The following is a 24,659-nucleotide window of genomic DNA, read 5'->3' as shown; positions in this document are numbered from 1 at the left end:
TCACTTCTCTGGAGCTTTGGGTCCTTACTGAGTAAAAGAAAGGTTTCTTGAACAGAAACACTGTGTTCCTGGGACAGTGATTCATGTTCGTGGCCAGACAGAGCTTGAGATTTCATCACACTACTCAGAAAGGCTGGCCGTTTAAAACTTAGGAATGATCTGTTTCTGGAATTTTTCATTTAATAGTTTCGGACCAAGGCTGACCTGTGGGTGACTGAAACCACAGAATTGAAACCACTGAAAATGAAGCTGCAGATAAGAGCGGAACTGCTGTAGTTCACTCTCGGTTAAGAGAACGTTGGAAAAAACAACCTTGCTGTAATGGAAGACACTCAGCTTTTGATGTTAATATGAAAGCAATGAGTGAAAATCCAACCATTATTTACATTTTATCCTTTAACACTTGATATGTTTAATATTTCATTTCAGTTGTTGCTAACCTGGGAACAACTTCCATGTAATTAAGTTTACTTGGTTAATGCCCGCTGGATTTCTAGCCAGAAAAGTCTAGTGACTCTGGAATTGCTTGTCAGATTCAACTACAGTATCTCACATTAGAGATTATTTTACAACAAATTTAGAGCACTGGTGATTGGCATCTCCTGCCATGGGGACCCATTGAATATTTTCTAACAGCTCACTCCACATTTGTTGTGATGCTTGTAATTTCTATTTGGAGAACTTATTTTCAATCATTTGCTTTGATAGACAGGAATTGAAGTCCAGAGAGGGAAGAAAATAATAAATCCATTACAAAAAATACTACTTAACTTTGAAATACAGCTTTATTAATATCATTATTATTATTTGTTTTAGTGCATTATTTATTCTCTGGTTCTTACCAAAAGGACTTAAGGTGGCTTACAAGAAAAGTCATAATAATATCTGGTAGATAAAACATAAAAGGAAACAAAGTAAAATAAGCAAAAGGAGAATGAGACTATAAAATTTAACAGTTTCTATAATAAATTTACTATTTTTTCCCTTAGCATTAGGGAACCTAGAGATTAGCAGAATGAAAATAAGTTATATAGACCTTATTGTCAATGGAAAGGCAAGTTTATTGCTACCTGAATTTAAATGAAAATTCTAACCAGCTTGCTTTTTATAACAGACAAATCAATCAATGATGTTGTTTTAGAAAAACATGTAGTACCACATTTAAACTTGACTGTTTTTGTTTGTCTTACTATCTTTTAGTTTCCTTTTTTCTTTACAAAACTAAAGCTGATTTTTGTAGTGGCTAATGAGACATGATTCAAGTTCACAGCCTTCCAGTCTTCTAACAATACAAGAATATCTGGATCCCAAAGGAATGTGTATACAAGGAAAGTATTAAAATCAAACCAGACTACACATGAGATAAATATTACCTTAAATATTACTCAAGCTAGAGTTTTCATGTTGAGTGGAAGTAAATTGGAGGTTATACTCTACAGAAAGGATATAGAGTTCTGATACTCTGTATTAAGCTGGGTTTGCTTGAATTTTTTTTCCATTCTCCCTTCCCTTTAGATATATATGGAAATACTTTTAACTGAGATTATGAGAAAGAAAATATGTTCTCTGAACTCTTTCAAAGATTTAACGAGGGAGGAAATATTAGGGGAAGGGTGGCGGTTCTGGCAGTGAATCCAGGCAGCTCAAGAATAAGATCGACGTCAGTAGTTACTCTAGTAATTATATTTTATTATAAACACAGGAAAATATGAAAGCAGACATGGCTTTTAAAACTTGGTGAGGTTAAGCGGTAGATCCATTCAGAGTACGTTTGATTTCAATATGCCTTGGAAGCTGCAAAAGAGAATTAGTCCTGAGAAATAGAGACTCAAACTTTGTCCAGCAAAGCTTGAGCTTTTCTCAGTTTTTCTTCAGAGCAAAGCCTCTCCTGGGAAATGCATCTCTCAGAGCTGATTTAACATCCTGATTTCTCAGGCTGTAGATCAATGGGTTCAGCATGGGGGTTACGTGGTTATTCAATATCTGGATTATAGCGCCAAGCAAGGCACTGGGATTGGGCTGTAGATAGATGATGATGACTGGCCCATAAGCACAGAGAATTGCAGTCACATGTGCACTGCAGGTCGAGAATGCTCGCTGCCTGCCCTCTGCTGAGTGAAGTTTTGATATGGCAATCCCAATGCGGGTGTAGGAAACAAGAATGAGAAAAAAGCAAGTGAGAGACAAAAGACCAACATTTGTAAAACCTACCCTCTGGGCTAGAGAGGTATCCCCACAGGCTAGAGGTAAGATGGCAGGTATGTCACAGAAGTAATAGCTCACCTTGTTAGAGCCACAGTAGGACAGCTGGAAGGTGAGGGACGTTAGGATAATGGCATGGATACAGCCACCCGTCCAGGTCCCTGTGGCCAAGATGGTGCAGACTCTGTGATTCATTATGACCATGTATCTCAGAGGAAAGCATATGGCAACAAAGCGGTCATAGGCCATCACCGTGTATAGGAGGCACTCAGTACATCCCAGGAAGTGGTAGAAGAAGAGCTGGGTAGCACAACCCTGAAAAGAGATACCTTGACTCAGCCCTGAAAGGTATGACAGCATCTTGGGAGCAGTTGTTGATGAGAAACCCAGGTCAAACACAGAGAGATTCGCCAAGAAAAAGTACATGGGGGTATGAAGCCGAGAGGAGGAGATGATAGCCGTGAGGATGAGCACATTTCCCAAGACAGTGAATATAATGATGAGAACAGGAAAAAGAGCACAGTCTCTAGGCCCTCTGTCTCAGGGATTCCCAGCAGGATGTATTCAGTCACCACTGTGTGATTTCTCATGTTTATGGAAGGATCAACTCTTGGGTGTCTGTGAAAAGAAATCTGTGGTTAAAGTGAATATATGTGAACTGGCTGTGTTTAAGACAGTAAAATGGAAAAGGAGCAAATAATCTCAATGTAAACAGACTAGTGCTTCTCTTTAGAATTGCCTTGATCAGCCCGCTTCTCTCCATGCTGGATCTCTCTTTGCAATGTAGTTTCTGCTTGCAGTTTCACCAAGAAATCCTTACATGACAACTCTCCTATCTTTCATGCTTCATATACACTGCTAAATTGTATTGATATTGAATGCTGCTTTGTGATTCTAAAAGGACTAGTTTAAAGATGCAAGAAGGTCCTATCCAAGTTTCCTATATTCACCTGAGACAACTAGTTTACTTTAAATGTCCAAAATCCTTTATGATCGTATAAGTCACATATGGGCTTCCCTGGAGGCTCAGATGGTAAAGAGTCTGCCTTTAATGCAGGTTTGATCCCTGGGTCAGGAAGATCCTCTGGAGAAGGGAATGGCTACCCATTCCTTTATTCTTGCCTGGAGAATTTCATGGATAGAGGAGCCTGGTGGTCTACAGTCCATGGGGTCACAAAGAGTCAAAGAGGACTGAACAACTAACACTTTCACTTTTAGGGGCTTCCCAGGTGGCACTAGTAAAGAACCCACCTGCCAGTGCAGGAGACAGAAGAGACCTGGGTTTGATTCCTGGGTTGGGAAGATGCCCTGGAGGATGACATGTGAGCCCACTCCAGTATTCTTTCTTGGAGAATCCTATGGACAGAGGAGCCTGGTGGGCTGCAGTCTGGAGGGTCTCAAGGGTCGGACACGACTGAGGTGATTAGCTTGCACGCGTGCAAGCCACACATACAAAAGACAGACTCTTTCCCACATTATCTCCCTGGGTATGAGGGTCAACAATGAGAAACCAGCCAAAAGAGGGGTCTTAAACAGCCCTTAAAGAACAGAAAATTACATTAACAGGATGCATATGCTCTGGATTTTAGTACACATCAGTAACCAATAGCCTCCATTTCAGTCTCCAAAACCTATAATAGTCTAACCAGATCCAGGCTAAAAAGCATTGTACTTTTATGGCAGTAGAAGACACAGGGGTAGGTATAGTAGAGACTCCTTTCCAATTTCTATCTTTTGAACATTTCTCATGCCTTTTTCAACTTGTTTTAACTTTTTTTTTTAATGATTTTCTTTCTTTTTTTTTCATTTGTTTTTATTAGTTGGAGGCTAATTACTTTACAATATTGTAGTGGTTTTTGTCATACATTGACATGAATCAGCCATGGATTTACATGTGTTTCCCATCCTGATTCCCCCTCCCACATCCCTTCCCATCCCATCCCTCTGGGTCTTCCCAGTGCACCAGGCCTGAGCACTTGTCTCATGCATCCAACCTGGGCTGGTGATCTGTTTCACCCTTGACAGTATCAACTTGTTTTAACTTTTTCAGCACAGTAAGTTTTTTAAATCATACATTAACCCATGAATTCTATTGCCTAAGACCCTATCTAGCTCTAGCTCTATCTTTATTATTTTGTTTTGATGGTTATGACAGGAGAGAGAGGGTGAGAGCCAAAATTTTTTTAAATGAAGGAAAAATCTGGGCACTTACAAGGCAAACAGAACATAGCTTGCTGGTGCTATTGAATTGAATATTACTTTGCTTTCCTTCTCTGAAAGAAGGAAGTAACCCTGTCCTGCGAAATTCCCATCAACTTGCAGTCTGCTGGTAGATCTTCAGAATTCTCTTTTTCAATCACTTTCAAATAGAATGTCAAAATCTGAGTGTGCTTTTCTCTTTTATAGTAATTTCCCTCTGACTCTAGGAACTGCAATAATTTCCAAACACGGGAGTTAGTAAGTAGCCTTGATCTTCCTTCGGGTATTAATCCCCCAAGTCAGGGTCCTTATTAAGCAAGGGAGTAATTAACTGCTTGGTATAATTAGACCTTATCAACGAGACCTAGAGAGAAAGAGAGAGGAGGAAACTGATTAAAGAGGGAATCTTTTATGGTTTCCTCATAAAATATACTTCAGTGAATAATCATTTAAAACTTCATTTGGCACATATATCACATTTATAGGTACATTTATGTATTTACTGCTTTTTCATGTGTATGTGTTGTTTTAATCAATAAATTATTTTAATATTTGTGGTAGTAGAAAATTGATTTATTGCAAGCAACAGTAACTGGGTTAGCTCAGAAAATTAAAGAAATTGGTGAAAACCTAGGCTCATGGAAGGCTAGGAATTAGGGCAGCTCTTCAATAGTAAGAACTTGTGGTACATCTTCTGGGCCCTGCCAGCAGGTGATTCAGACTCAACTGTGCATTGCTTTTGGGAGCCTCAGATTCAAATCTGATTTTCTTGGCTGAATCTCATGCCCGCCTCTGTGGCCAGGGTACAGGGTACAGTGGAATAGAAATGGGCAGTCCTCCAAAGAGCGGGGAAAATAAAGGCCTAAACTAGGAGAAACAGGAGGAAGAAACATGCTAAGAGGCAAAAAAGAATTTTAAGCTAAATTTGAAGTATGTGTTTTATTGTACTTGGTATCTGGGTACTTGACATTATTCCAAGTACATCTGGAATTTCTATTTAAAAGGTAAACAATATTTTTGTTGCCCATCTAACTGATGCTAAAAAGATGTTAAAGTTAATGATTCTACCGTCTTATTTAGTATTCTTGCCTGGAGAAGTCAATGGACAGAGGAGTGTCATGCAGACTACAGTCATGGGGTTGCAAAGAGCCAGACTTGACTGAGCGACTTTCAGTTTCAGTAGGGTGAGGAAGGCTAGGAAGGAAAAATAAATAGAAAATGGAAAAGCATTGAATAACTGGAGGGAAAAAAGGAAGTATAAGAAAGGAGGGGTGCTTGGAGGGTTTAAAGCAGGAATAAGAGATAATATGGGAACATTCTCATATATCAGAGATGCTGAAAGGAAAAAGAGCTGAGGCAAGATGTTTTGGTGTGTTTATGTAAAAGGTCAAATACATATTTTAAGAATTTCAGCAAAATTGCTATATTGAGTATAGCTGCATGATGGTTTGAGATGGAATCCTTATCCTATCCACTAAAAAACTGTTATTTATAGAAATTTACACGACATCCCTTGTTTTATCTCTATAATGTGATCTAGCACTTTTTGTAGATAAACTAGGTAATACTTGTGAAGAAATTACATTACACACTGTCTGTTAATGAGTTAGGACATAAATAATAACTCCAGGAAGACCCCCTGAAGCCTACCTTATGCTGGATTTCTCAGACTCTTCTCTGCACCAGACAGAGGTATTCAACAATTTAACGGTGATTGGAGTGGGTTCAAGAGTAGATGAAGTTATAAGAAAAAGGAGTGAATTAGCAAACTAAAATTCCCAGGATATGTGAGAACCAGATAAGGAGGCTTATTTTTATTCATTTTTTGAAAAGTTTTTATTTTATATTGGAGTATAGCTGATTAACAATGTTGTGATAGATTCAGGTGAACAGCAAAGGGACTCAGCCATACATATACATGTATTCATTCTCCTACAAACTTCTGTCCCATTCAGGCTACCACATAACATTGAGCAGAGTTCCCTGTGCTATACAGTAGTTGATTATCCATTTTAAATATAGCAATGTGTACATGTCCTTCCCAAAGGAGCTTCATTTTTAAATAGTGGAAAAACAATATAAAGCATAAAATTTACCATCTTAACCATTTTAAGTATACAGTATAATAGTATTATATATATATTCATTCTACAGTGCAACCAAACTTTAGAACTTTTTCATCTTGCAAAAGGAAACTATATAGATTAAACAACAATCTATGTTCCTCTTCCCCAGCCCCTGGGAATCACCTTCCTACCTTCTTACCTGTCATATAACTACTCTAAACACCCAGTATAGCTGGAATCCTACTGTATCTGTCTTGTAGCTGCTTATTTCACTTAACATAATCTCCTCAAGGTTCATCCATCTAGTAGCATACAACTGTGTCAATTTCCTTCCTTTTTAAAGTGGGAATAACATTCCATGTTTGTGTATACCACATTTTGACTATCCATTTATCGTTAATGAACATGAATAGCTTTCACCTCCTACCTATCTCTTGTGAATAATGCTGCTTTGAACATGCTATAAATATGAATATTCAGGACCCTTTTGGATCTATACTCAAAAGTATAATTGGTGTATCATTGGGTAATGTTATTTTTAAATTTATTGAGGAATCTCCACATTGTTTTCCTTAGTGGCTGTACCATTTTATAGTTTCCACCAACAGCATACAATGGTTCCAGTTTCTCCACATTTCCCCCCCCCCCGCCTTTTTTGTTCCAGTAAAAGCCATTTTAATGGCTGTAATGACACCTTCTTGTGAATTTGATTTGCATTTAGTTAGTGGTAGTGATATTAAACATCTTTTTATATGCTTGTTGTCTTCTTTGCAGAATGTCTTTTAAGTCCTTTACACCCTTTTGAATCAAGTTACTTGTTTTTTCAAATTTATTTTTAATTGAAGGATAATTGCTTTACAATATTGTTTGATTTCTGCCATACATCAACATGAATCAGCCATAGGTATCCATATGTCTCTCCTCCCTCTTGAACCTCCTTCCCACCCCCCCTCCCCATTCTGTCCCTCTAGGTTGTCACAGAGCACCTTTCTGAGCTTCCTGAATCATACAGCAAACTCTCACTGTCTATGTATTTTACACATGATAATGTATGTTTCCACGCTATTCCTTCCATTTGTCCCACCACTCATTCCCTGCCTCTTTGTCAACAAGTCTGTTCTCTATGTCTACATCTCCATTGCTGCCCTGCAAATAGGTTTGTCAGTACCATCTTTCTAGATTCCATCAGTTCAGTTCAGTCGCTCAGTCGTGTCTGACTGTTTGCGACCCCATGAAGAGCAGCACGCCAGGCCTCCCTGTCCATCACCAACTCGTGGAGTTTACTCAAACTCATGTCCATCTAGTTGGTGATGCCATCCAGCCATCCCATCCTCTGTCATCCCCTTCTCCTCCTGCCCTTAATCCCTCCCAGCATCAGGGTCTTTTCCAATGAGTCAACTCTTCACATCAGGTGGCCAAAGTACTGGAGTTTCAGCTTCAGCATCAGTCTTTCCAATGAACACCAAGGACTGATCTCCTTTAGGATGGACTGGTTGGATTTCCTTGCAGTCCAAGGGACTCTCAAGAGTCTCCTCCAACACCACAGTTCAAAAGCATCAATTCTTTGGTGCTCAGCTTTCTTTATAGTCCAACTCTCACATCCATACATGACTACTGGAAAAACCATAGCCTTGACTAGATGGACCTTTGTTGGCAAAATAATGTCTCTGCTTTTTAATATGCTATCTAGGTTGGTCATAACTTTCCTTCCAAGGAGTAAGCGTCTTTTAATTTCATGGCTGCAATCACCATCTGCAGTGATTTTGGAGCCCAGAAAAATAAAGTCTGACACTGTTTCCACTGTCTCCCCATCTATTTGCCATGAAGTGATGGGACCAGATGCCATGATCTTAGTTTTCTGAATGTTGAGCTTTAAGCCAACTTTTTCACTCTCCTCTTTCACTTTCATCAAGAGGCTTTTCAGTTCCTCTTCACTTTCTGCCATAAGGGTGGTGTCATCTGCATATCTGAGGTTATTGATATTTCTCCCGGCAATCCTTGATTCCAGCTTGTGCTTCTTCCAGCCCAGCATTTCTCATGATGTACTCTGCATATAAGTTAAACAAGCAGGGTGACAATATACAGCCTTGACATACTCCTTTTCCTATTTGGAACCAGTCTGTTGTTCCATGTCCAGTTCTAACTGTTGCTTCCTGACCTACATAAAGGTTTCACAAGAGGCAGGTCAGGTGGTCTGGTGTTCCCATCTCTTTCAGAATTTACACAGTTTATTGTGTATGTTCATTAACATATGATATGTGTTTTTCTCTTTTTGAGTTACTTCATTCTGTATAATAGGCTCTAGGCTCATCAACCTCATTAGAACTGTCTCAACTGCATTCTTTTCATGGTTGAGTAATATTCCATTGTATATATGTAACACAGCTTCTTTATCCATTCATCTGTTGATGGACATAAAGACTGCTTCCATGTGCTATTGTAAATTGTGCTGCAGTGAATATTTCAAATCTTGTGTCTTTTTTTCAATTATGGTTTCCACAGGGATTACTCCCAGTAGTAGAACTGTTGAGTCATATGGTGGTTTTATTCATAATTTTGAGGGGATCTCCATACTGCCCTATAGAGTGTCTTTATCAGTTTAAATTCCCACCAACAGTATAAGAGAGTTCCCTTTACTCTACACTCTTTCAAGCCTTCACTGTTTGTAGATCTTTTGATGATCACCATTCTGATGGGTGTATGATACCTCATTGTGGTTTTGATTTGCATTTCTCTAATAATGAGTGATGTTGAGCATCTTTTCATGTGTTTATTAGCCACCTGTGTGTCTTTGTTGGAAAAATGTCTATTGAGGTCTTCTGCCCACTTTTTGGAATCAAGTTCTTTGTTTTTGTTGTTGTGTTGTTGATGGAGTGAGATTTAAGAACTGGTATTTGCTTGTGTGTGTGAGCATGTATGTTTTATTTATTCTTTTTTTTAATTTATTTTTATTAGTTGGAGGCTAATTACTTTACATCATTACAGTAGTTTTTGTCATACATTGAAATGAATTAGCCATGGATTTACATGTATTCCCCATCCCGGTCCCCCCTCCCACCTCCCTCTCCACCCAATCCCTCTGGGTCTTCCCAGTGCACCAGGCCCGAGCACTTGTCTCATGCACCCAACCTGGGCTGGTGATCTGTTTCACCCTAGATAATATACATGTTTTGATGCTGTTCTCTTGAAACATCCCACCCTCGCCTTCTCCCAGAGTCCACAAGTCTGTTCTATACATCTGAGTCTCTTTTTCTGTTTTGCATATAGGGTTATCATTACCATCTTTCTAAATTCCATATATATGTGTTAGTATACTGTAATGGTCTTTATCTTTCTGGCTTACTTCGCTCTGTATAATGGGCTCCAGTTTCATCCATCTCATTAGAACTGATTCAAATGAATTCTTTTTAATGGCTGAGTAATATTCCATGGTGTATATGTACCACAGCTTCCTCATCCATTCGTCTGCTGATGGGCATCTAGGTTGCTTCCATATCCTGGCTATTATAAACAGTGCTGCGATGAATTTGTGGTGCACGTGTCTCTTTCAGATCTGGTTTCCTCAGTGTGTATGCCCAGAAGTGGGATTGCTGGGTCATATGGCAGTTCTATTTCCAGCTTTTTAAGAAATCTCCACACTGTTTTCCATAGTGGCTGTACTAATTTGCATTCCCACCAACAGTGTAAGAGGGTTCCCTTTTCTCCACACCCTCTCCAGCATTTATTGCTTGTAGACTTTTGGATAGCAGCCATCCTGACTGGCGTATAATGGTACCTCATTGTGGTTTTGATTTGCATTTCTCTGATAATGAGTGATGTTGAGCATCTTTTCATGTGTTTGTTAGCCATCTGTATGTCTTCCTTGGAGAAATGTCTGTTTAGTTCTTTGGCCCATTTTTTGATTGGGTCATTTATTTTTCTGGAATTGAGCTTCAGGAGTTGCTTGTATATTTTTGAGATTAATCCTTTGTCTGTTGCTTTGTTTGCTATTATTTTCTCCCAATCTGAGGGCTGTCTTTTCACCTTGCTTATATTTTCCTTTATTGTGCAAAAGCTTTTAAGTTTCATTAGGTCCCATTTGTTTATTTTTGCTTTTATTTCTAAAATTCTGGGACGTGAGTCATAGAGGATCCTGCTGTGATTTATGTCGGAGAGTGTTTTGTCTATGTTCTCCTCTAGGAGTTTGATAGTTTCTGGTCTTACATTTAGATCTTTAATCCATTTTGAGTTTATTTTTGTGTATGGTGTTAGAAAGTGTTCTAGTTTCATTCTTTTACAGGTGGTTGACCAGTTTTCCCAGCACCACTTGTTAAAGAGGTTGTCTTTTTTCCATTGTATATCCTTGCCTCCTTTGTCGAAGATAAGGTGACCATAGGTTCATGGATTTATCTCTGGGATTTCTATTCTGTTCCATTGATCTATATTTCTGTCTTTGTGCCAGTACCATACTGTCTTGATGACTGGAGAATTGAGAATTGAGAAAAGTGTTTAGAGTTCATCCAGATTTGGTTTTCACATTTCCTCAACTTTAAGAGGATATGTATTTTTTTTTTTACTGTGTTAATTTTTTATTATTTGATGAGACCACTTATTTCCTTGGCTAATATCATCTAAGTATTCTTCAAGATGAGCTTAGAATTATTTAACTCTTTTTTTTCTTTTTTCTTGGCTAATTACTTTACATCATTACAGTAGTTTTTGTCATACATTGAAATGAATTAGCCATGGATTTACATGTATTCCCCATCCCAGTCCCCCCTCCCACCTCCCTCTCCACCCAATCCCTCTGGGTCTTCCCAGTGCACCAGGCCTGAGCACTTTTCTCATGTACCCAACCTGGGCTGGTGATCTGTTTCACCCTAGATAATACACATGTTTCAATGCTGTTCTCTTGAAACATCCCACCCTTGCCTTCTCCCAGAGTCCACAAGTCTGTTCTATACATCTGAGTCTCTTTTTCTGTTTTGCATATAGGGTTATCGTTACCATCTTTCTAAATTCCATATATATGTGTTAGTATACTGTAATGGTCTTTATCTTTCTGGCTTACTTCGCTCTGTATACGCCAGTCAGGATGGCTGCTATCCAAAAGTCTACAAGCAATAAATGCTGGAGAGGGTGTGGAGAAAAGGGAACCCTCTTACACTGTTGGTGGGAATGCAAATTAGTACAGCCACTATCGAAAACAGTGTGGAGATTTCTTAAAAAGCTGGAAATAGAACTGCCATATGACCCAGCAATCCCACTTCTGGGCATACACACCAAGGAAACCAGATCTGAAAGAGACACGTGCACCCCAATGTTCATCGCAGCACTGTTTATAATAGCCAGGACATGGAAGCAACCTAGATGCCCATCAGCAGACGAATGGATGAGGAAGCTGTGGTACATATACACCATGGAATATTACTCAGCCATTAAAAAGAATTCATTTGAATCAGTTCTAATGAGATGGATGAAACTGGAGCCCATTATACAGAGGATATGTATTTAAATCAGTGTATGTAGTTTTTATGTTTCTCAGTTATTGAAATTATGTTTCTGTTTATAGTAAATAAATATTCAGTTTCATCAAATTTAAAAGGTTAAGTGGTACCCATTCATTCACTTAATAAACTTGTGCATAGCACTTAGTAGATCACTGAGCCATGTCCTGTGGATACAACAGTGAATAAGACAAATGTGAGGAAGCATTTTCTATAATCTATTTATTCATTTAAAAGGGAGCAGAGTTTGGAGGAAATTGATACATGTATATGAATGGCTGAGTCCCTTTGCTCTTCATCTGAAATTATCACAACATAGTTGACTGGCTATCCACCAATAAAAAATAAAAATTTTTAAAAATAAAGCAAACAAAAAAGAAGAAACAGATTATCTTATGTGCAGAGAAGAAATAGACACACAGGTAGAGAATAGACATATGGATACCAAGTCGAAAATGGGGGGTGGTGGTGGGATGAATTGGGAGATTGGGACTGACATATAAATATTATTGATACTATGTATAAGACAGATAATGGATAGAAGCCGACACTGTAGCACAGGGAACTCTCCTCAGTGCTCTGTGGTGACCTAAATGGGAAGGAAATCCAAAAAAGAGGGGATATAAGAGTGGGTATAAAGAACCCGCCTGCCAAAGAAGGAGACACAGAAGACACGAATTTGATCCCTGGCTTAGGAAGATCCCCTGGAGTAGGAAATAGCAACCCACTCCAGTATTCTTGCCTGGGAAATCCCACGGACAGAGGAGCCTGGTGGGTTATAGTCCATGGAGTTGCAAAGAGTCAGACACGACTGACGCAGCTTAGCACATGCGTGGGTATGACTGATTAATTTTAAGGTACAGAAGAAATGAACACAACATTGTAAAAAAGCTATACTACAATTTTTTTTTCAAAGAAGAAATAGGAGAATGGTGTTAAAAGACAATAAATCTAAAATCCTTTACAAAACTCATAATTTAGTCCAGAGCAGTAAATACTACATTATAGAACACCCTCTTTAGTGAGCTTTTCACCTCCTTGTTCCTTAAAGAATAGATTAATGAGTTCAGCATGGGTGAGACAATATTATTTAATATTTGCACCATGGCACCAAGAAACGGGTTGGGTGTGGGCTGCAGATAGATGATGATTACAGGTCCATAGGCACAGAGAATGGCAGTGAGGTGGGCACTGCAGGTAGAGAAAGCTTTCTGCCTGCCCTCTGCTGAACGGATCCTCAAAATGGCAATCCCAATGTGTGTGTAGGAGACACAAACACTCAACCAAAGAGTTAAAGCCAGAAAGCCAACATTAGTGGAACCCAGTTTCTGGGCCAGGGAGCTATCAGCACAAGCCAGGGGTAAGACAGCAGGAATGTCACAGAAGAAGTGGTCCACCTGATCAGGGCCACAGTAGGGTAGCTGAAAGGTAAAGGATGTCAGGATGGAGGCATGAAGACAACCCACCAACCAGGCTGCCACGACCAAACCAACACAGACTCCAGGTCTCATGATGAGCATATACCTCAGTGGGTGACAGATGGCAACAAAACGATCATAAGCCATCACAGAATAGAGGCAGCCTTCCGCCGAGCTCAGGAAATGGTAGAAGAAGAGCTGAACAGCACATCCCTTATAAGAAATGGCTCGGCTCTGGCCAGAGAGATAGAATAGCATCTTGGGACAGGTGACAGAGGGGAACAGCATGTCCAAAATCGATAGGAGTCCCAAGAAGAAGTACATGGGAGTGTGAAGGATCGAGGAGGAGACAATTGCTAGAAGGATGACCAAATTTCCCAGCAGGGTGAAGAGGTAAATTAATGAGAAGATGACAAGGAGCACAGTCTCCAGTCCCTCTGTCTGGGGTATTCCCAGTAGGATGAACTCATTCAGCTCTGTGTGGTTCTTTGGAGGAAGGTCTAGGGGAGACCAAAGACAAGGAAGCATGAAGGTGCAGGCTGTGAAAGACACAATACCAGTACATTCATCGTCACTCTGAATCCAAAAAGAAATCAATCCTCAATATTCACTGAAAGGACTGTTGCTGAAGCTGAAAAGTTTTGGCCATCTGACCTGAAGAGCCAACTCCTTGGAAAAGACCCTGATGCTGGGAAAGGTTGAGGAAAAAGAAGAGGGTGGCAGAGAGTGAGATGGTTAGATAGCATCAATGACTCAATAGACTTAAACTTGAACAAATATTAAGAGATAGTGGAGGGTAGAGGAGCCAGGCATGCTACAGGCTATGGGATGGCATAAGAGTCAGACATGACTTAGTGACACTAACAACTACAACCTTTGTTTAAACATCAAGATGATGTTGAAGTTAATTAGAAATTCTACCAGGAACACTGAGAGGCTAGGAAGTACTTTCCTTGGTGGCTCAGTGGTATTGAATTCACCTGCAATGCAGGAGAAGTGGGAGACTCAAGTCAATCCCTGGGTCTGGAAGGTCCCCTGGAGAAGGAAATGGCACCCAATCCAGTTTTCCTATTGGGAAAATCCCACACAAACACTGAAGCCTAGTAGGCTATAGTCTATGGGGTAACAAAAGTGTCAGATAAGACTTAGTGACTAAACTACAACTTTATGGCAGTAGACAGCTCAGCAGTATGCATATTAGAGACTCCTTTCCAATTTTCATTTTTTGAACAGCTCCATATCTTTTCCAAATTGCTTTAACTTTTCTAACACAGTGAAGTCATAGAATCATAGGTCAATCCATCAATTCGACTGCCTAAAACCCTATCTAGCTCTAGCTCTGTGATTACCTTATTTTATTTTGGTGGTTATGATGGGTGGGAGAGGGTGAGAATCAATTATTTTTAAAAAATAAAGCACAAAATTTGGGAACTAACAAGGCAAAGAGGGAACATAACTGGCTGGTGCTATTTGAGTTGAATGTCACTTTTCTCTCCTACTGCAGGAAAAGGAAGCAGTCTTGTCCTGCAGAATTCTCATCTGCTTGCAGTCTGCTGGTAGACCTTCAGAATTCTTCTCTTTTCCCATCACTTTCAAACAGAATGTCAAAAATTTCAGTGTGCTTTTCTTTCTCCAATATTATTTCCTCTTTGACTCTAGGAACTGCAGTAATTCCCAAACAAGCTTTAAGTAACCTTGGTCTTCCTTTGGGTGTTAATCCCCCAAGTCAGAGAACCTATTAAGCAAGGAAGCAATTAACTGCTTGGTATAATTACACCTTAGCAACGAGACAGAAAGAGAAGGAAGCTGATTAAAGATGAAATCTTTTATGATTATCTTTGTAAAATACACATCAATGGAATAATAACATAATTTAAAAATTCATTTGGCACACATATCACATATTTATATGTACATTTATGTATTTACTTCTTTTTCATGTGTATATGTTGTTTTAATTAATGAATTATGTTATTTTGGGGCTTACCTGGTGGGTCAGATGGTAAAGAATATGCCTTCAATACAGGGGGCCCCAGGTTTGACTCCTGGGTTGGGATTTCCTCTGGAGAACTGAATGGCAACCCACTCCAGTATTCTTTCCTAGAAAATCCAGTGGACAGAGGATCCTGGTGCCTACAGTCCATGGGGTCACAAAGAGTTGGACACTACTGAGCAACTAACACATACATACATACATACATATTATTTTGATACTTGTGTCAATAGGATGGATTTATTGCAAGAAATAGTAACTGTGGTAGCTTCAAAAACTAAAGAAGTTGATGAAAAACTGGGCTCATGGAAAGCTAGGAACTAGGGCAGCTCCTCAACAGCAAGAACTTGTGGTGTATCTTCAGGGCCCTGCCATCAGGTGATTCAGATTCAACTACCCATTGTTTCTGGGACCTCAGATTCAAATCCCATTTCTTTGGCTGAATCTCATGCCCACCTCTGTGTCCAGGGTATGGGGTACAATGGAATAGACTTGAACAGTCCTCCAAAGTTTAGAGGAAATAAAGGCCTAAGCCAGGAGAAAATGGGGAAGAAACATTCTGGGAGGTCATATAGAATTTTAAGCTATAATTTGAAATTTAATTTTTATAATACTTGGCATCTTAGTTCGTATTTAGGTAGCTACATTATTCCAAGTACATCTGGAATTCAATTTGAAAAGTAAGCTTAATATTTTTGTTGCAAATCTAACTAATGATAAAAGGTTATTAAAGTGAGTAATCCTACCATCTGATTTATCCTTGATTATTTTTAATATTTTGAACATGAAGACTGACTTGAAAAAAACTGTACAGTTTGTACAAATAAAAAAGATGATAACCATACCTTTAACTACAAAGCTGTTGTTGTTATTCAGTCACTCAGTCATGTCCAGCTCTTTGTGACCTTATGACTGCAGCAAGCCAGACCTCCCTGTCCCTCACCATCTTCCAAAGTTTGCCAAAGTTCATGTCCATTGCATCCGTGTTGCCATCCAACCATCTCACCCTTTGTTGCCACCTTCTCCTCTTGCCCCCAATCTTTTCCAGCATCAGGAACTTTTCCAATAATTTGGCTGTTTGCTTCAGGTGACTGAAATACTGGAGCTTCAGCTTCACCATCAGTCCTTCCAATGTATATTCAGCACTGATTTCCTTTAAGATTGATTGGTTTGATCTCCTTGCTGTCCAAGGGGCTCTCACGAGTCTTCTCTAGCACCAGTTTGAAGGCGTCATTTCTTTGGCATTTTGCCTTCTTTCTGGTCTAGCTCTCAAATCATATGTGACCACTGCCTTGACTATATGGATCTTTGTCAGCAGAATCAAGCCTAGGATGTAAACACCATTAAACTGACCTTGGTCTGTAAGGGTATATTCAGGGTTAAGGTTAAAATTAGGGTTAGGAAGGCTTGGAAGGAAAATTAAATAAAGAAGAGAAGACATTGAGTAATGTGGGAAAAAGAGAAGGTATAAAAAAGGAGGTTGCTTGCATGGTTTGAAGACACGAATAAGAGATAATATGAGGTACTGAAAGGAAAACAAAGGGAGGTAAGATGTTTCGGGGTGTGTGTGTGTGTATGTGTGTGTGTTTGTGTGTATGTGTATGTGTTTGTGTGTATGTGTACTCAGTCATTCAGTACTGTCTGACTCTTTGTGACCCCATGGATTGTGGCCCACTAGACTCCTCTGTCCATGGGATTTCCAAGGCAAGAATACTAGAGTGAGTTGCCATTTCCTCCTTCAGTGGATCTTCCTGACCCAGAGACAAAACCTGCACCTCCTGCACTGCAGGTGGAATCTTTACCACTGAGCTGCAGGGATGCCTTGGTGTATGTACGTAAATGGTCAAACACTTACTTTCACAATTTTTGCAAGATTGCTATGTTGAGGATAGCTGTAAGAGGATTAGAGATGGAATTCTAATTCTATTTACAAAAACCTGTGAAAGTCACAGAGATTTAGCCAGCATCCCTTAACCTTATTTCACCTTAAGTAAGGTGATCTCAGCATTTTTTTAGATAAACTAGATTATACTTGTAAAGCAATCACATTTCACTCTGTCTGGTAAGGAGTAAGGACACTAATGATAACTCCAGGCATACCCCAGTGGAGCCTACCTTAGACTAGATTTTTCTCTGCCCACACCAAACACCAAACTGAGGTATTCAGCAATTTAACAGTGACTTGAGTGGGTTCAAGAGTAGATGAAGTTATAAGAAAAAGGAGAGAACTAGAAAACTCAAAAATCCCAGGATATGTGAGAACCAGATAAGGAGGATTATTTTTATTTATTTTTTTATGCTTTTAACTTTTTATTTTATATTGGAGTATAGTTGATTAACAATGTTGTGATAGTTTCAGATGAACAGCAAAGGGACTCAGCCATACACATACATGTATCCATTCTCCCCCAAACTCCCCTCCCATCCAGGCTGCCACATAACATTGAGCAGACTTCCCTGTGCTATACAGTAGATTATCCATTTTAAATACAGCAGTGTGTACATGTCTATTCCAAGGGAGCCTCATTTTTAAATAATGGAAAAGCAGTACAAAGCATTAAATTTATCATCTTAACCATTTTAAGTATACAGTTCAGTAGTGCTGTGTATATTCATACTATAGCACAACCAAACTTCAGACTTTTTCACCTTGAAGAAGGAAACTATATACATTAAACAACAATCTGTCTTCCCCTGGGTCTTCCCTGGTGGTTCAGACAGTAAAGAATCTGCCTGTAATGTGGGAGACCCAGGTTCAATCCCTGGGTCAGGAAGATCCTCTGGAGAAGGGAATGGCAACCCATTCTAGTATTCTTGCCTGGAGAATTCCATGGACAGAGGAGCCTGGTGGGCTACAGTCCCTGGGGTCTCAAAGAGTTGGACACCATGAGTGAGTAACAAATGAATCTTCTTCTCTCCCAGCCCCTGGCAAACAACTTCCTACCTTCTTATCTGTCATATAACTACTCTAAACACCCTGTATAGCTGGAATTCTACAGTATTTGTCTTTTTGTGGCTGCTCATTTCACTTAAAATAATCTCAAGCTTCATCCATCTAGTAGCATCCACCCAGAGTCAATTTCCTTCCTTTATTTTTTAAAAAATTAATTTTTTACATTGAAGGATAATTGCTTTACAGAATTTTGTTGTTTTTTGCCAAACCTCAACATGAATCAGCCATAGGTATGCATATATTCCCTCCCTTTTGAAGTTCCCTCCCACCTCCCCTTGCCCATCCCAGCCCTCTAGGTTGATACAGAGCCCCTTTTTGAGTTTCCTGAGCCATACACCAAATTCCAGTTGGCTATCTATTTTACAAACAGCAATGTAAGTTTCCATGTTACTCTTTCCATACATCTCATCACCTCCTCCCCTCTCCCCATATCCATAAGTCTATTCTCTATGTCTGTTTCTCCATTGTTGCCCTGTAAGTAAATTCTTCAGTACCATTTTTCTAGATTCCATATATATGTGTTAGAATATGGTATTTATCTTTCTCTTTCTGACTCACTTCACTCTGTATAATAGGTTCTAGGTTCATCCACCTCATCAGAACTGACTCAAATGTGTTTCTTTTTATGGCTGAGTAATATTCCATTCCAATCCCAAAGAAAGGCAATGCCAAAGAATGCTCAAACTACTGCACAATTGCACTCATCTCACATGCTAGTAAAATAATGCTCAAAAATTCTTCAAGCCAGGCTTCAGCAGTACATGAACTGTGAACTTCCAGATGTTCAAGATGGTTTTAGAAAAGGCAGAGGAACCAGCGATCAAATTGCCAACATCCTCTGGATCATCGAAAAAGCAAGAGAGTTCCAGAAAAACATCTATTTCTGCTTTATTGACTACGCCAAAGCCTTTGACTGTGTGGATCACAATAAACTGTGGAAAATTCTTCAAGAGATGGAAACACCAGACCACCTGACCTGCCTCTTGAGAAACCTGTATGCAGGTCAGGAAGCAACAGTTAGAACTGGACATGGAACAACAGACTGGTTCCAAATAGGAAAAGGAGTATGTCAAGGCTGTATATTGTCACCTTGCTTATTTAACTTATATGCAAAGTACATCATGAGAAACGTTGGGCTGGTGCAGGAAGCACAAGCTGGAATCAAGATTGCCGGGAGAAATATCAATAACCTCAGATATACAGATGACACCACCCTTAAGGTAGAAAGTGAAGAAGAACTAAAGAACCTATTGATGAAAGTGAAATAGGAGAGTGAGAAAGTTGGCTTAAAGCTCAACATTCAGAAAACTAAGATCATGGCATCTGGTCCCATCACTTCATGGCAAATACATGGGGAAACAGTGGAAACTGACAGACTTTGTTTTTTTGGGCTCCAAAATCACTGCAGATGGTGATTGCAGCCATGAAATTAAAAGACACTTGCTCCTTGGGAGGAAAGTGATGACCAACCTAGACAGCATATTAAAAAGCAGAGACATTACTTTGCCAACAAAGGTCCATCTAGTCAAGGCTGTGGTTTTTCCAGTGGTCATGTATGGATGTGAGAGTTGGACTGTGAAGAAAGCTGAGCACAGAAGAATTGATGCTTTTGAACTGTGGTGTTGGAGAAGACTCTTGAGAGTCCCTTGGACTGCAAGGAGATCCAACCAGTCCATCCTAAAGGAGATCAGTCCTGGGTGTTCATTGGAAGGACTGATGCTGAAGCTGAAACTCCAATACTCTGGCCACCTGATGCGAAGAGCTGACTCATTGGAAAAGACCCTGATGCTGGGAAAGATTGAGGGCAGGAGGAAAAGGGGACGACAGAGGATGCAATGGTTGGATGGCATCACCGACTCGATGGACATGGGTTTGGGTGAACTCTGGGAGTTGGTGATGGACAGGGAGGCCTGGCGTGCTGCTCTTCATTGGGTCACAAAGTGTTGGACATGACTGAGCGACTGAACTTAACTGAACTGAATATTCCATTGTGTATATATACCACAGCTTCTTTATCCATTCATCTGTCGATGAACATCTAGGTTGCTTCCATGTTCTAGCTATTGTAAATAGTGCTGCAGTGAACAATGGGATACATGTGTCTTTTTCAATTTTGGTTTCCTCAGGGTATATGCCTAGGAGTTGGGATTGCTGGGTCATATGGTGGTTTTATTCCTAGTTTTTAAAGGAATCTCCATACTGTCTTCCATAGTGGCTGTATCAGTTTACATTCCCACCAACAGTGCAAGAATTTTCCCTTTTCTCCACACCCTCTCCAGCATTTATTGTTTGTAGACTTTTTGATGATGGCCATTCTGACTAGTGTGAGGTGATATCTCATTGTAGTTTTGACTTGCATTTCTCTAATAATGAGCGATGTTGAGCATCTTTTCATGTGTTTGTTAGCCATCTGTATGTCTTCTTTGGAGAAATATCTGTTTAGGTCTTTTGCCCACTTTTTGATTGGGTTGCTTGTTTTTCTGGTATTGAGTTGTATGAGCTGCTTGTATATTTTGGAAATTAATCCTTTGTCAGTTGTTTCATTTGCTATTATTTTCTCCCATTCTGAAGGTTTTCTTTTCACCTTGCTTATGGTTTCCTTTGCTGTGCAAATGCTTTTAAGTTTAATTAGGTCTCACTTGTTTATTTATTTATTTTTTCTTTATTCTAGGAGGTGTGTCATAGAAGATTCTACTTTGACTTATGTCATTGAGTGTTCTGCCTTTGTTTTCCTCTAAGAATTTTATAGTTTCTGGTCTTACATTTAGGTCTTTAATCTATTTTGAGTTTATCTTTGTGTATGGTGTTAGGAAGTGTTCTAATTTCATTCTTTTACATGTAGCTGTCCAGTTTTCTCAGCACCATTTACTGAAGAGGCTGTCTTTGCCCCATTGTATATTCTTGCCTCCTTTGTAAAAAATAAGGTACCCATAGGTGCATGGGTTTATTTCTGGGCTTTCTATCTTGTTCCATTGGTCTATATTTCTGTTTTTGTGCCAGTACCATACTGTCTTGATGACTGTAGCTTTGTAGTATAATCTGAAGTCAGGAAGGTTGATTTCTCCAGCTCCATTCTTCTTTCTCAAGACTGCTTTGGCTATTTGGGGTCTTTTGTGTTTCCATATGAATTGTGAAATTTTTTTGGTTCTAGTTCTGTGAAAAATGTCATTGGTAATTTGATAGGGATTGCATTGAATCTGTAGATTGCATTTGGTAGTATAGTCATTTTCACAATATTGATTCTTCCTACCCAGGAACATGGAATATCTCTCCATCTGTTTATGTCATCTTTGATTTCTTTCATTAGTGTCTTATAATTTTCTGTGTACAGTTCTTTTGTCTCCTTAGGTAAGTTTATTCCTAGATATTTAATTCTTTTTGTTGCAATGGTGAATGGGATTGATTCCTTAATTGCTCTTTCTGATTTTTCACTGTTAGTATATAGAAATGCAAGTGATTTCTGTGTATTGATTTTGTATCCTGCAACTTTGCTAAATTCACTGATTAGCTCTAGTAATTTTCTGATACTATCTTTAGGGTTTTCTATGTACAGTATCATGTCATCTGCAAACAGTGAGAGCTTTACTTCTTTTCTGATCTGGATTCCTTTTATTTCTTTTTCTTCTCAGAACTATGTTGAATAATAGTGGTGAAAGTGGACACCCTTGTCTTGTTCCTGATCTTAGGTGGAATGCTTTGTTTTTCACCATTGAGAACAAAGGTTTCTGTAGGCTTATCATATATGGCCTTTACTATGTTGAGATAGGTTCCTTCCTCTGCAATTTTTTGAAAGAGTTTTATAAGGATAGGCATTAGCTCTTCTCTAAATGTTTCATAGAATTCTCCTGTGAAGCCATGTGGTCCTGGGCTTTTGTTTTTTTGGGAGATTTTTTAAATCATAGCTTCAATATCAGTGCTTGTAATTGGGTTGTTCATAATTTATACTTCTTCCTGGTTCAGTCTTGGGAGATTGAACTTTTTTTTTTCCATTTATTTTTATTAGTTGGAGGCTAATTACTTTACAACATTGCAGTGGTTTTTGTCATACATTGAAATGAATTAGCCATGGATTTACATGTATCCCCCATCCCAGTCCCCCCTCCCACCTCCCTCTCCACCCGATCCCTCTGGGTCTTCCCAGTGCACCAGGCCCGAGCACTTGTCTCATGCATCCAACCTGGGCTGGTTATCTGTTTCACCCTAGATAATATACATGTTTCCATGCTGTTCTCTTGAAACATCCCACCCTCGCCTTCTCCCAGAGTCCACAAGTCTGTTCTATACATCTGAGTCTCTTTTTCTGTTTTGCATATAGGGTTATCATTACCATCTTTCTAAATTCCATATATATGTGTTAGTATACTGTAATGGTCTTTATCTTTCTGGTTTACTTCACTCTGTATAATGGGCTCCAGTTTCATCCATCTCATTAGAACTGATTCAAATGAATTCTTTTTAATGGCTGAGTAATATTCCATGGTGTATATGTACCATAGCTTCCTCATCCATTCGTCTGCTGATGGGCATCTAGGTTGCTTCCATGTCCTGGCTATTATAAACAGTGCTGCGATGAACACTGGAGTGCACGTGTCTCTTTCAGATCTGGTTTCCTCGGTGTGTATGCCCAGAAGTGGGATTGCTGGGTCATATGGCAGTTCTATTTCCAGTTTTCTAAGAAATCTCCACACTGTTTTCCATAGTGGCTGTACTAATTTGCATTCCCACCAACAGTGTAAGAGGGTTCCCTTTTCTCCACACCCTCTCCAGCATTTATTGCTTGTAGACTTTTGGATAGCAGCCATCCTGACTGGCGTGTAATGGTACCTCATTGTGGTTTTGATTTGCATTTCTCTGATAATGAGTGATGTTGAGCATCTTTTCATGTGTTTTTGTGCCATCTGTATGTCTTCCTTGGAGAAATGTCTGTTTAGTTCTTTGGCCCATTTTTTGATTGGGTCATTTATTTTTCTGGAGTTGAGCTGGAGGAGTTGCTTGTATATTTTTGAGATTAATCCTTTGTCTGTTGCTTCGTTTGCTATTATTTTCTCCCATTCTGAGGGCTGTCTTTTCACCTTGCTTATAGTTTCCTTTGTTGTGCAAAAGCTTTTAAGTTTCATTAGGTCCCACATTTATTGTTTGTAGATTTTTTGATGATGGCCATTCTGACCAGTGTGAGGTGATATCTCATTGTAGTTTTGATGTGCATTTCTCTAATAATGAGCAATGTTGAGCATCTTTTCATGTGTTTATTAGCCACCTTTATGTCTTCTTTGGAGAAATATCTGTTGAGATATTCTGCCCACTTTTTTGAATCAAGTTCTTTGTTTTTGTTATTATTGTGTTGTTGATAGAGTAAGATTTTAAGAATTGATGTTTGTATGTATTTGTGGCATGTATTTTTAAGTAAAATTTTATGTTGTGAGCTATATACTGAAGTTTTAGATATGGGAAAGATTTAAACTGATTTAATTGTTTTGTAATGCCAATCATCACAATACTGATTTGAGTCGAGAAAAGTGGTTAGAGTTCATGCAGGATCAGTTTTCATATATCCTCAACTTTAATGAGAATATATATTTAAATTAGTGTAGGTTGTTCTGTATCCCAATTATTTTGATCGTGTTTTAGTTTTCATTAAATAAATATGTGATTACATCATAATTTAAAATGTTAAGTGGTACTCATTCATTCTTTTAATAAACTTATGCATAGTGCTTACTTGGTCACTGGGCCATGCCCTGTGGATACAACAATGAATAAGACAAATGTGAGGAAGCATTTTGTATCTCTTTATTCATTTAAAAGGAAGGGGAGTTTGGAGGAGAACGATACTGTATATGTATAGCTGAATCCCTTTGCTGTTCACCTGAAACTCACAACATTGTTAATTGGCTATACTGCCAGTACAAAATAAAAATTAAAAAACAAAACAAACAAAAAAAGAAATAGACAACCTTATTTGAAAAGCAGAAATAGAGACACAGATGTAGAGAAAAGAAGTATGGATACCAAGCCAGAAAGGCTGTGGTGGGATGAATTGGGAGATTGGGACTGACATATATACACTATTGATACTATGTATAAAATAGATAACTAATGAGAACCTACTGTGTAGCACAGGGAACTCCTACTCAATGCTCTGTGGCGACCTAAATGGGAAGGAAATCCAAAAGAGAAGGGATATGTGTGTGGGTATGACTGATTCACTTTACTGGATAGAAGAAATGAACACAACATTATAAAGCACATATTCCAATAAAATTTTTTTTTTTTAAAAATCAGAAGAATTAGGAGAATGATGTTAAAGACAATAAATCTAAAATCCTTTACAAAACTCATAAT

At 39.0% G+C, this 24,659-nt stretch overlaps 2 protein-coding genes across 2 annotated transcripts; both read right to left on the bottom strand.

Annotated features, from left to right (window-relative positions):
• Nucleotides 1-1,860: 1,860 nt before the first annotated feature.
• LOC110123253 (putative olfactory receptor 10D4) lies at nt 1,861-2,792 on the bottom strand. The gene is given in 2 exon segments (XM_020871018.2): nt 1,861-2,693; nt 2,696-2,792. Coding segments are annotated over 2 exon segments (930 nt in total).
• A 10,138-nt stretch (nt 2,793-12,930) lies between these two features.
• LOC139033585 (olfactory receptor 10N1-like) lies at nt 12,931-13,899 on the bottom strand. Its single transcript, XM_070462995.1, has one exon. The coding sequence runs from the start codon at nt 13,897-13,899 to the stop codon at nt 12,931-12,933; it is 969 nt and encodes a 322-aa protein (XP_070319096.1).
• Between the last annotated feature and the right edge of the window lie 10,760 nt (nt 13,900-24,659).

Source organism: Odocoileus virginianus, unplaced genomic scaffold, assembly GCF_023699985.2.
Source record: "Odocoileus virginianus isolate 20LAN1187 ecotype Illinois unplaced genomic scaffold, Ovbor_1.2 Unplaced_Scaffold_19, whole genome shotgun sequence".
In the NCBI taxonomy this organism is placed as follows: Eukaryota; Metazoa; Chordata; class Mammalia; order Artiodactyla; family Cervidae; genus Odocoileus; species Odocoileus virginianus.
The sequence above is the reverse complement of the archived record's forward strand: the minus strand, read 5'-3'. Positions and strand labels throughout refer to the sequence as shown.

What these genes read in the sequence shown, in the direction of transcription:
- LOC139033585 (XM_070462995.1), bottom strand. Translation starts at nt 13,899, where the DNA reads ATGCTTCCTTGTCTTTGGTCTCCCCTAGACCTTCCTCCAAAGAACCAC.